Source organism: Diceros bicornis, chromosome 13, assembly GCF_020826845.1.
Source record: "Diceros bicornis minor isolate mBicDic1 chromosome 13, mDicBic1.mat.cur, whole genome shotgun sequence".
Classification (NCBI taxonomy): domain Eukaryota; kingdom Metazoa; phylum Chordata; class Mammalia; order Perissodactyla; family Rhinocerotidae; genus Diceros; species Diceros bicornis.
Window position 1 is genome coordinate 18,591,082 of NC_080752.1, and position 12,744 is coordinate 18,603,825.

The following is a 12,744-nucleotide window of genomic DNA, read 5'->3' on the forward strand; positions in this document are numbered from 1 at the left end:
GGATTGTATTTGGATTCTAATTCAATAAAAATATAACAACAAAAACCAGAAATGTATTATAAACTAATCAGGAAACCTTCTGATTGGATGCCATTCATGATTTTTTAAATTTATACATCATAACAATATTGCATAAGTATATACAGATACATTTTTTAGTTATTATCCTTTAGAGATACATAGAGATCTATTTACAGAGAAAATGAAAGCCAAATTCAGTGTGAGTTGATGGTTGAAAATATATACTTTTATAAAGTTAATTACCAAGACATATTAATGATCTTATATGCTAGGATGTTATGGAAAATATTGATTTATTCTGTATGTCTGCACATAAATAAGAAAAACATGATTAATCTAATAAAAATGGGCAAAAGACACAAGTAAGCATTTCATAAGAAGTGTGTATGGTGTTTTGCAAGTGTTGGAGAATATATAAATCCATAAGCTTTCTAAAGATTTTAGCATTGCCAAAATCTCTTTGGAAAACAGTTGACATTATCTCGTAAGTTGGACATTCACATAAACTATGACTTAGCAGTTTCACTCATAGGTATATATCAAAGAGAAAATCTTACCATGTACGAGAATGGTCATAGCAGCACTGTTTATAATAGCAAAATTGTAGAAACAAGTACCCTTTAGTGGTAGATTGAATGAATAAATAGTCTCTCCATTAACAAGAGAGTAGATGAATAAAAACAATGGAATATTATACAGTGATCAAATCAAGTAACTATAGCAAGCACAACGGTGTGGCTGAATCTCAATAAAACAAGTCCCAAAATATTACATATAGCATAATACCCTTTTTTCTAAAGCTAAGAACAATTAAAATAAGAATACATATATGAATATGAATAATATATATTTCTATATATGAATAGAGGGAGCTACGCATACATGTGTACAGTAGTCCTCCTTATCCATGGTTTCACTTTCTGCGGTTTCAGTTACCCGTGGTCAACCACGGTCCGAAAATAATGCTATGTCACAATGCCTACATCATTCACCTCACTTCGTCTCATCACGTAGGCATTGTGTCATCTCACATCATCACAAGAAGAAGGGTGAGTACAGTACGATAAGATATTTTGAGAGAGAGAGACAGAGACCACATTCACATAACTTTTATTACAATGTATATTATGATTGTTCTATTTTATTATTAGTTGTTGTTAATCTCCTACTGTGCCTAATTTATAAATTAAACTTTATCATAGGATGTATATATAGGAAAAAACATAGTATATATAGGGTTCAGTACTATTGGCAGTTTCAGGGATCCACTTGGGGTCTTAGAACGTATCCCTGTGGACAAAGGGGGACTACTGTACATATATAAAGAAAACTGTATAAAAGAGAGAAGCAAGAGAAGGGTGAACAGGGGATTCAGGGTGGTGGCTCCCTTGGGAGAGGAGAGGCAATGGGATGGGGAGGGCTACTGCACTCTATGGTTAGATGGAAGTATTATCAAAGTCCTGGTTTTTTTGTTTGGGTGATGGGTTTATAGGTGCTTATTATGTTATTAAAAATAGTAATTAGCTAAACAAAAGCAAGCCATTATGGACCAATAAAGACAAATGCCGTGAACCAAGGATAATGATTATTACATTTCTTTATATTATAACTGAATTTTAACTAAAGAAAAATACTATTCTGTATACATAGCTACATAAATAATATTTTAAAACTCTATAGATACAGCCATCAGAAAAGTATACTCATGAGTGTTGATTTTTGCCTAACTTTAGAAAGATTTCTTTTTTCCTGAGTTTTATATGCTATTTAAATGGATATTGCCTAAAAATACATGTAGCTTGACTGACTGGAGAATGCTTTGGGTGTTTCTGAATACTTGAAATTATTTTGCTTAATTAGAAATACTGTTTCTGGGGCCGGCCCGGTGGCGCAAGCGGTTGGGTGCGTGCACTCCGCTGCGGTGGCCCGGGGTTCGCTGGTTCGGATCCCGGGCGCGCACCGGCACACTGCTTTGGCAAGCCATGCTGTGGCGGCGTCCCATATAAAGTGGAGGAGGATGGGCACGGATGTTAGCCCAGGGCCGTCTTCCTCGGCAAAAAAAGAGGAGGATTGGCAGATGTTAGCACAGGGCTGATCTCCTTGCAAAAAAAAAAAAAAAAAAAAAAAAAGAAATACTGTTTCTGAAAACATTTCTAAAGCATGTTAGTTTATTTTTCTGTTGTATTAAGAAAATAATGATGACATGTATGAGTGATTCATGATTGAATTTCATATAATGCTTCAATGTGATGATAATTTTTTTTTTTGGTGAGGAAGATTGGCCCTGAGCTAACATCTCTTGCCAATCTTCCTCTTTTTGCTTGACGAAGATTGTCCCTGAGCTAACATCTATGCCAGTCTTCCTCTATTTTTTGTATGTGGAACACCACCACAGCATGGCTTGATGAGTGGTGTGTAGATCCACACCTGGGATCTGAATGTATAAACCCCGCGCTGCCAAAGCTGAGCACGCAAACTTCACCACCATGCTGCCAGGCCAGACCCGTGATTATTATTTTAGAGGGCACAAAAGATTTGGCTTACTTTGGCCAGGCTTAGAACATAATCCTGGAATTTGCCTTTTTCACTAAATCCCTAATAATGAAACGGTTTTCTTAGGACTTCTTCCTTCTAAAAATGATGTTTTCTCTTTTTCCACACTTCATTCTCGTTAATTGAAATTGTATTGGTTGAAGTTTGTTGTAATTTTGCTGTAATTTTCAGTCTCATATTATTATGGTTTTGGCTCCAAGCTGCTCACATTATTTAAAAATGCTAATTCATGTTTATTTAAATACCTGCTTTATTATAGATGCTTTGCTAGGTGCATACTCATTAATCAAATGATCATAATAATAATAAGTGTATAATTACCACCTGAGCTAAGGGAAATGCTTTTGTGAGAGCACAAACGACCTGACCTGGGTTAGGAAGTGACCTTTAATCTGAGATCCACAGGATGACTAGTAACCAGTTGAAAGGTGTACTGGTCATGGTATAGGATTCGGGTTAGCAGAAACCACTTATACAAAGGAGCTGTGCCAGGAGGAAGTGCAGCCTGACTAGTAAATAAAGGAAATAGTGTACGGTAGTGGTGGGAATCAAAGGTGAGACAAAACAACAGAGACAGTCAGGGGCCTGATTTATTTAAGACCTAAGAGCAATGGGAAACCCCTGAAGATTTTTAATTACGAGGCTGCTGAGGAACAGATTTGTGTTCTGAAAAGAATACTTGTTTAACGTCTGTCTTCCTGGATAGACTGTAGGCTCCACAAGTGGAGGGAGGAGCTATTGATCTCACCAAATGCAGTACAAGTAGGTACTCAATAAATATTGTGCCACCATTTACTAGCTTGGTGCCTGGCCCGTAGTAAGAGCTCAGTAATGTTACCTGTGGTTTTTCATTGCTTGGGATTGGCCTTTGGCGTGGACAGTGGCTGCTGTGGAGTTAGGGGTCTCATGAGATAGTTCAATCCAACAGTGTCTATTGAAGACTTGGAGGAATCAACAGCTAAATTTATTAGAATTTTGTCACTTCTTTTCTCTCAGGCCCCAAAGATGTACAGAGCAGAAAAGTGGTTGAGAATTCTGTGAATAAATCAGATCAGCCTTCAGGGAGGGGACACAGTAGGCACTCCTGCTCTCCACTATTCCTTTTATTCAATTGGAGTTTGGGGCCTTTAAGATTGCTTTTACAGAACGATTTCTTTTAGAGTTCTCAGGTAAAATTCCCTTTCCACAGTTCATTTGAAGTAGTCTCAACCTTATTCTTCAGTTATATTAGTTTATTTTATATAAAGTGGAATACCTTGGGCCGGCCCCATGGCTTAGCGGTTAAGTGCGCGCGCTCCGCTGCTGGTGGCCTGGGTTCGGATCCCGGGCGTGCACTGACGCACCGCTTCTCCGGCCATGCTGAGGCCGTGTCCCACATACAGCAACTAGAAGGATGTGCAGCTATGACATACAACTATCTACTGGGGCTTTGGGGGAAAAAATACATAAATAAAATTATTAAAAAAAAAAAAGTGGAATACCTTGTCATTTTTCGTCCCAAAAACTAAAGATTGCTGTTAGAAACATTTCTTCTGAAAATCTCTAATCATTTTCAATACTATAGCTTTAATATTTTACTTTTTTCAAGTGTATAGTTTATACATGATGTGTCCTTGCTTAAAATGTATAGTATGTCATTACATCACCAACTTCCTGGCCATTTTTTCTCTCCTCTTTAATGGAGAATAGTAACCAGAATCACCATCTAACACATACTTGCATTTGTCCACATTAATAAAAGGTGCCCCATCTGGGTGGACTAATTACCAAAAGGTTCCCCTGCTTCTGACACATCCTGTGTCCAGGTATACTGCCCAAAGGGTGGCATATGGGCCTCCTTTCAGCTCCTGTGTCTTCCACTAGGTGCCTTTAAGCCAAGCCAAAACTACACAGCTATACTAGTGGCCCTAAATAGTAACTCAGCATAAATTAGATATTGCTAATGATCAGTCAGATTATAGATAATCCTTTATAAACAAAGCAAACCTGTTTTAAAATGTAGAACAACTGTTCATTTATATGTGTTAAATGCAACTTTCAGTTAAAACATTAATATTTTATTTCAGTTGTTTTCAAAACTTTGTATGGGGGGAAGTTGTACTGTTTTTAGGAAAAATTTTATTTTGACAAGTAAAGCTAAGATTTATTTTTTCATTTTATTCAGTTATTTTATTGAGGTCATAATGGTTTATAACATTATGTAATTACAGATGAACATTTATCAGTTTCTGTGTAGACTGCACCATGCTCACCACCAATAGTCTAATTTTTATCTGTCACCCCCTTCCCCTCTGGTAACCACTAATCTGTTCTCTTTATCCATGTGTTTGTTTATCATCCACATATGAGTGAAATCATGCAGTGTTTGTGTTTCTCTGTCTGGCTTATTTTGCTTGAGAACATACCCTCAAGGTCCATCCATGTTGTTGCAAATGGAACGATTTTGTCTTTTTTTATGCTGAGTAGTATTCTTTTATATATATATATACCACATCTTTATCCATTTAGCGATTGATGGGCACTTGGGTTCTTCCACATCTTGGCTATTGTGAATAATGCTGCAGTGAACATAGGGGTGCATAAATCTCTTTGAATTGTTGATTTCAAGTTCTTTGTATAAATACCCAGTAGTGGGATAGCTGGGTCATATGGTATTTCTATTTTAAATTTTTTGAGAAATCTCCGTACTGTTTTCCGTAGTGGCTACACCAGTTTGCATTCCCACCAGCAGTGTATGAGGGTTCCCTTTTCTCCACATCCTCTCCAACATTTTTTATTTTTTGTCCTGGTGATTATAGCCATTCTACTGGGTGTAAGGTGATATCTCATTGTAATTTTGATTTGCATTTCCCTAATGATTAGTGATATTGATCATCTTTTCATATGCCTGTTGGCTGTCTGTATATCTTCTTTGGAAAAATGTCTGTTCATATCCTCTGCCCATTTTTTTTTTTTTTTTGTGAGGAGATTAGCCTTGAGCTAACATCTGTTGCCAATCCTGTTTTTGGTGAGGAAGATTGGCCCTGGGCTAACATCTGTGCCCATCTTTCTCTACATTATATGTGGGATGCCTGCCACAGCATGGCTTGACAAGCCGTGTGTAGGTCTGTGCCTGGGATCCGAAGCTGTGAACCCTGGGCTGCTGAAGCGGAGTGCGCGAACTTAACCACTATGCTACTGGGCTGGCCCCCCTCTGCCCATTTTTTGATCAGGTTGTTTGTTTTGTTGGTGAATTATATAAATTTTTTATATATTTTGGAAATTAACCCCTTGTCAGATATATGATTTGCACATATTTTCTCCCAGTTGGTGGGTTGTCTTTTCATTTTGTTCCTGGTTTCCTTTGCCTTGCAGAAGCTCTTTAGTCTGAAGTAGTCCCATTTGTTTATTTTTTCTTTTGTTTCCCTTGCCTGAGTAGATATGGTATGCGAAAAGATGCTTCTAAGACCGATGTCAAAGTGTGTACTGCCTGTATTTTCTGCTAGGAGTTTTATGGTTTCACGTCTTACCTTCAAGTCTTTAATTCATTTTGAGTTAATTTTTGTGTATGGTGAAAGATAATGATCTATTTCATTCTTTTGCATGTGGCTCTCCAGTTTTACCAACACCATTTATTGAAGAAACTTTCCTTTCTGTGTTGTATATTCTTGGCTCCTTTGTCAAAGATTGGCTGTCTGTAGATGTGTGGTTTTATTTCTGGGCTTTCAGTTTTGTTTCATTGACCTGTGTGTCTGTTTTTGTACCAGTACCATGCTGTTTTGATTACTATAACTTTGTAGTATATTTTGAAGTCAAGGACTGTGATGCCTTTGTTCCTTTTTTCAGGATTACTTTAGTTGTTCAGGGCCTTTTGTTGCCCCGTATGAATTTTAGGATTCTTTGTTCTATTTCTGTGAAGAATATCATTGGGATTCTGATTGGGATTGCATTGAATCTGTAGATTGCTTTAGGTAATATGGACATTTTAATTATCTTTATTCTTCCAATCCATCTGCATGGAATATCTTTCCATTTCTTTATATCATCATTGATTTCTTTCAATAATGTCTTATAGTTTTCGTTGTATAGGTCTTTCACTTCCTTGGTTAAATTTATTCCTAGATATTTTATTCTTTTTGTTGTGATTGTAAATGGGATTGTATTCTTGGCTTCTCTTTTGGTTAGTTCGTTATTAGAGTATAGAAATGCAACTGATGGGCCGGCTCAGTGGCATAGCAGTTAAGTGTGTGCCCTCCACTTTGGTGGCCTGGTGTTCGCGGGTTTGGATGCCGCGTGTGCACCAATGCACCGCTTGTCAAGCCATGCTGTGGCAATGTCCCATATAAAGTAGAGGAAGATGTGCACAGATGTTAGCCCAAGGCCCATCTTCCTCAGCAAAAAGAGGAGGATTGGCAATGGATGTTAGTTCAGGGCTAATCTTCCTCACAAAAAAAAAAAAATGCAACTGATTTTTGTAAGTTGATTTTGTACCCTGCAACTTTGCTGCAGTTGTTGATTATTTCTGATAGTTTTATGGTGTTTTCTTTAGGGTTTTCTATATAGGGAATCTGTCGTCTGCAAACAGTGAGAGTTTCACTTCTTCCTTGCCAATTTGGATACCCTTTATTTCTTTTTCTCGTCTAATTGCTCTGGCCAAAACCTCCAGTACTATGTTGAATAGGAGGGGTCAGAGTGGGCACCGTTGTCTTGTTCCTGTTCTCAGAGGGATGGCTTTCAGTTTTTCACTGTTGAATATGATGTTGGCTGAGGCTTTGTCGTATATGGCCTTTATTACGTTGAGGTATTTTCCCTCTATACCCATTTTACAGAGGGTTTTTATCATAAATAGATGTTGGTTCTTGTCAAATGCTTTCTCTGCACCTATTGAGATGATCATGTGGTTTATAATCCTCACTTTATTAATGTGGTGTATCACATTGATTGATTTGTGGATGTTGAACCATCCCTGCATCCCTGGTATAAATACCAGTTGATCATCGTATATGATCCTTTTAATGTATTGCTGTATTTCGTTTGCCAATATTTTGTAGAGGATTTTTGCATCTACGTTAATCAGCGATATTGGCCTGTAATTTTCCTTCTTTCTGTTGTCCTTGTCTGGCTTTGGGATCAGGGTGATGTTGGCTTCCTAGAATGAGTTAAGAAGTGTTCCGTCTTCTTCAGTTTTTTGGAATAGTTTGAGAAGGATAGGTATTAAACCTTCTTTGAATGTTTGGTAGAATTCTCCAGAGTAGCCATCTGGTCCTGGACTTTTATTTTTTCAGAGGTTTTTGATTACTGCTTCAATCTCTTTACTTGTGATTGGTCCTTTCAGATTCTTTATTTCTTCTTGATTCAGTTGTGGGAGGTTGTATGAGTCTAAGAATTTATCCATTTCTTCTAGATTGTCCAATTTGTTGGCATATAGTTCTTCATAGTATTCTCTTATAATCCTTTGTATTTCTGTGGTATCTGTTGTAATTTCTCCTCTTTAATTTCTAATTTTATTTATTTGAGCCTTCTCTCTTTTTTTCTTAGTGAATCTGGCTAAGGGTTTGTCAATATTGTTTATCTTCTCAAAGAACTAGCTCTTATCTCACTGATCCTTTCTACTGTTTTGTTTTGTTTTGTTTTTTGCTTTATATTTCTTTTATTTCTGCTCTAATTTTTATTATTTCCCTTCTTATGCTGACTTTGGGTTTTGTTTATTCTTCTTTTTCTATTTCTGTTAGGTGTAGTTTAAGATTACTTTTTTGAGATTTTTCTTGTTTGTTGAGGTGGGCCTGTATTGCCATGAATTTTGCTCTTAGAACCACTTTTGCTGCATCTCTTAAGAGTTGGTATGTTGTATTTTCATTTCATTTGTCTGCAGGTAGTGTTTGTTTTCTCCTTTGATTTCTTCATTGATCCAATGGTTGTTCAGTAGCATGTGGTTTAATATCCACATATTTGTCACTTTTGCAGCTATTTTCTTGTAGTTGATTTCTAGTTTCATAGGTTTGTGGTCAGAGAAGATGCTTGATATGATTTCAGTCTTCTTAAATGTATTCAGCCTTGCCTTATTTCCCAACATATGGTCTATCTTTGAGAATGTTCCATGTGCACTTGAGAAGAATGTGTATTCTGCTGTTTTTGGATGGAATGTTCTACATATATGTATTAAGTCCATCTGATCTAATGTTTCATTTAATCCACTATTTCCTTGTTGACTTTCTGTCAGGATGATCTATCCATTTATGTAAGTGGGGTGTTGAGGTCCCCTACTATTATTCTGTTGCGTGTATTTTTCCCTTTAGGTCTGTTAATAGTTGCTTTATATACTTCGGTGCTCCTGTGTTAGGGGCATATATATTCGTAAGTATTATATCCTCTTGGTGGAATGTCCCTTTTATCATTATATACTGCCCCTCTTTGTCTCTCATTGTCTTTTTCATCTTGAAGTCTGCTTTGTCTGATATAAGCATGGCAACACCTGCTTTCTTTTGTTTTCCATTTGCTTTGAGTATCATCTTCGATCCCTTCACTCTGGCCTGTGTTTTTCTTTAGAGCTGGGTTGTGTTTCCTGGAGGCAGCATATTGTTGGGTCTTGTTTTTTAATCAATCCAGCTACTTTTTGTCTTTTGATTGGAGAATTCAATTTATTTACATTTAGAGTGATTAGTGATATATGAGGGCTTAATATAACTGCCGTTTTATTTCTTGTTTTTCAGTTGTTCTATATTTCCATTGTTTCTCTTCCCTTGTATTTCTGACTGCCATTTCAGTTTGGTGGTTTTCTTTGATGGTTTTCTCAGTTTCTCTTTATTTAGGAATTGTGGCTCTGCTCTAATTTTTTTGTTTACTGGTTTGTATAAAAGTTCTTGTAGTTGAGATAGTCCATTTTCTGATAGCCTCTTCTCTCCATTAGCCTAAGCAGGTTGCATCTCTTTCCTCTTCCCCTTCTGAATTGTTGTTGTCACAAATTATTCTGTGTTGAGTTTGTGACTTAATTGGAGTGTTTCTAGTTATTTTTGATGCTTTCTTTCCCTTTATCTTTTATGTTTTAGTTAAGTGTTTGCTAATCTGTTCTGCTGAAGAACAGCAATTTTCTGTTCTAAAGAGCTGCAATTTTCTGATTTTGTGTGACTATCTCCTTGCTCAAAGCTTTCTAAACCTTTGTCTTTTTGTTTCAGGTACGAGAGCTTCCTTGAACATTTCTAGTAAGGAAGGTCTAGTGGCAATGAACTCCCTCAGCTTTCGTTTATCTGGGAAAACTTTTATTTCTCCATCATATCTGAAGGATGGTTTTGCTGGATAGAGTATTCTTAGCTGAAAGTTTTTGTCTTTCAGTATTTTGAATATATCGTTCCGTTCTCTCTTAGCCTGTAAGGTTTCTGTGGAGAATCTGTTGAAAGCCTGATAGGCTTTCCTTTGTAAGTTATTTTCTTCTGCCTTGCTGCCCTTAATATTTTTTCTTTGTCATTGACTTTTGCCCATTTTACTATTATATGCCTTGGAGAAGGTCTTTTTGCATGATGTAAATAGGAGTTCTCTTGGCTTCATGTACTTGTAAGTCCTGTTCGTTCGCCAGGTTTGGGAAGTTCTCAGCTTTTATTTCTTTGAACAAGCTGTATTCGTTTTTATACCTCCCGTCTCCCTCTGGAATACATATAATCCTTATGTTGTGTTTTCTGATTGAGTCAGATATTTCTCTAGGAATTTCTTCATTTTTTGAAAATCTTAGTTCTCTCTTCTCCACTTGAAGCGTTTCTATATTTCTGTCCTCTAAATCGCTAATACTGTTTTCCATAATGTCAGTTCTATTGTTTTAGGATTCTTCATTATTTTTTTAATCTCATTAATTGTGTTATTTTCCAGAATTTTTTTTTTTTTTTTTTAGAGTTTCAGTCTTTTTGGTGAAGTATTCCTTCTGCTCATTAATTTTATTCCTGAGCTCATTGAACTGTGTTTTTGAGTTTTCTTTTAATTTGTTGAGTTTCTTTATGACAACTATTTTTGAATTCTCTTTCATTTTAGTTTGTAAATTTTTGTGACTTCAGGATTAGTTTCCGGAGATTTGTCATTTTCTTTCTGCTCTGAAGTGTTATTGTAGTTTTTCATGGTGTTTGATGAACTGATCCTTTGCTGGGGCCTTTGTGGTATTATCAGGTCATAGATCCCACCTGCCACTTCTGGGGACTGGGCAGGAGCTGTGTTTTCTGAACCCGCCATGTCTTCTGGAAATTGTGCCAGTAGGGCTCATCTGCATTTGCCTGCTGGCCACAGTCGCTTGGTGGGTCACACATGCATGGGCAGACAGTCTGGTGCAGGACCGCTGCCTTGGCAGTGGACCGGCCGAGCTGGTGCACTAGGTGGGGAGGAGGCGCTTTATTTTGCATGTGCGGGCCAGCTCTGTGCTCATGGGTGGTTTGCCTGAGGTGCTGCGCTTGGTGAGGGCTCCTTTGTGGGGGCTGGGCTGTGCCACTGGATGGAGAGTGTTCCCATGGGCACAGCTGCTGCAGCATGATGGGTACTCCTGCTTCCAGGCCGTAACTCTGAAAGTGAAAGCGTTCACACACAGTCCTGGCTGCCCCCAGCTTCCTCTTACAGTTGCACGCTGGCAGCTCTGTGAGGACCTGCGACCTAGATCGCTGCTGCCAGTGAGGTGGAGGGATCCGCTCATCTCTTTCCTCTGCTTCCTGGGAATCCAGTTCCACCTTCAGATGTATGACTATGTGGATCTCTCAGACATCCTGTTGTGCTTTGTAGGGAATCCTCTGTTGGTTAATGAATGTCCATTTAGTTGTAACTTAGTGGGGAGAGACTAAGGGAACAACTCACTCTGCCATGATGCTGACGTCACTCCCTCTTTATTTTTTTAATGTTCTCAGTTTTGAATGCCTAGAAATATATATGTATACACACATGCACACATACATACATATGTCTGTTTAATTTTTTATCATGGGAATTTTTTTATTGTGTACAAAAATAAAGTGATAAAGCCTCATATATCTGTCATTCAGCTTCAACAATTGTGAGGTAGTGTTTTATCTACTTCCTCCTACTTCTTCCATCCCGAATTATTTTGAAGCAAATCCCAAACATTATGTTTTTAATCTGTAAACTCTTCAGTATCTACTCTGGAAGATAAAGACTTTATTTTAATAATACAAACACAGTTCATTATTACACCTAAAAAATTAAAATAATTAACAATATTATCAACCGTCCAGTCAGTATTTAAACTTTCTTGATTGTTTCATAAACGGTTTTTAAAGTTGGTTTGTTTGAATCAAAATCAAAAGAAATCTATACCATATAATTGATCAGTATGTCTCTTGAGTCCTTTTAATCTATAGCTTCCCCTTCCCCTTTTTTCTTGCATTTTATTTGTTGAAGAAAAGTCCATTTTTCCACTTTCGGATTTTGCTGATTATATCTCTGTGGTATCATTTAATATTTCCAAGAATATTTTTTACCTTTGTTTAAATATATGATACCTCATCTCCATAGACTGTGAAGTTTTGTTTAAATGAAAAAAATTAATGCTTCGTTGTTTAATGGAACATAAAAGAGAATCTGAAGGAAAGTTGGTAAGCTCCAGAAAGTAGTTGAATTTTGCATAGCTGTGTGATAATTTTGATAACATTATATAATTTTTAGCCATCTTAAAATATTGTAAAACACTGGACTATAAAATCGTAGCAAGAATAGATATACTAGATTCATTTTGGTTAAAGCAAAATTTTTTATTAACTTTTTTCATTTATAAAAAAGATACCAGGTGATCAGCACTCCAACAGATTTTTTTATGGTAATGGAGTATGTGTCTGGTGGTGAATTATTTGACTACATCTGTAAACATGGACGGGTGAGTAACATACTATCTAGTACAGTAAGCCCCTAAGCTAAAAAGGAGGAAAGTAGTGGGAAATAGCCAACCACAAAGAGATCTTCAAAGTTGGGGTTGCTTCTGTAATAATGCCCAACTAAACATACAGAGTATTAGACATCTTTTCTTTCTTAAAAAATACACCTTTTGAAATACTGATTTTAGGAAATATGTTCCTGTCAATTACCAACATGATGCCTATAGTTTTCAAAATGAAAAACCCGTTCCATAATATCATGTTGAAGTTTCATTTATTTCCTTTTCTTAGCACTTTCAAATAAGTTCTGCGTTAGGTTGTTTTACTTGTCAACTCTCCA

The 12,744-nt window shown here is 36.8% G+C and overlaps 1 protein-coding gene across 5 annotated transcripts in view; it reads left to right on the top strand.

The window, feature by feature from the left end:
• Nucleotides 1-12,744, top strand: part of PRKAA2 (protein kinase AMP-activated catalytic subunit alpha 2) — an 80,368-nt gene that overhangs the window by 47,078 nt on the left and 20,546 nt on the right. For 3 of the 5 annotated variants that reach the window (XM_058552521.1, XM_058552518.1, XM_058552520.1), the window contains exon 3: nt 12,313-12,406. The exons of the other annotated variants lie outside the window; for them this stretch is intronic. In XM_058552521.1, the coding sequence (XP_058408504.1) occupies nt 12,313-12,406 (94 nt within the window). The remainder of the gene's footprint in view (nt 1-12,312; nt 12,407-12,744) is intronic. 5 annotated transcript variants of the gene reach the window in all.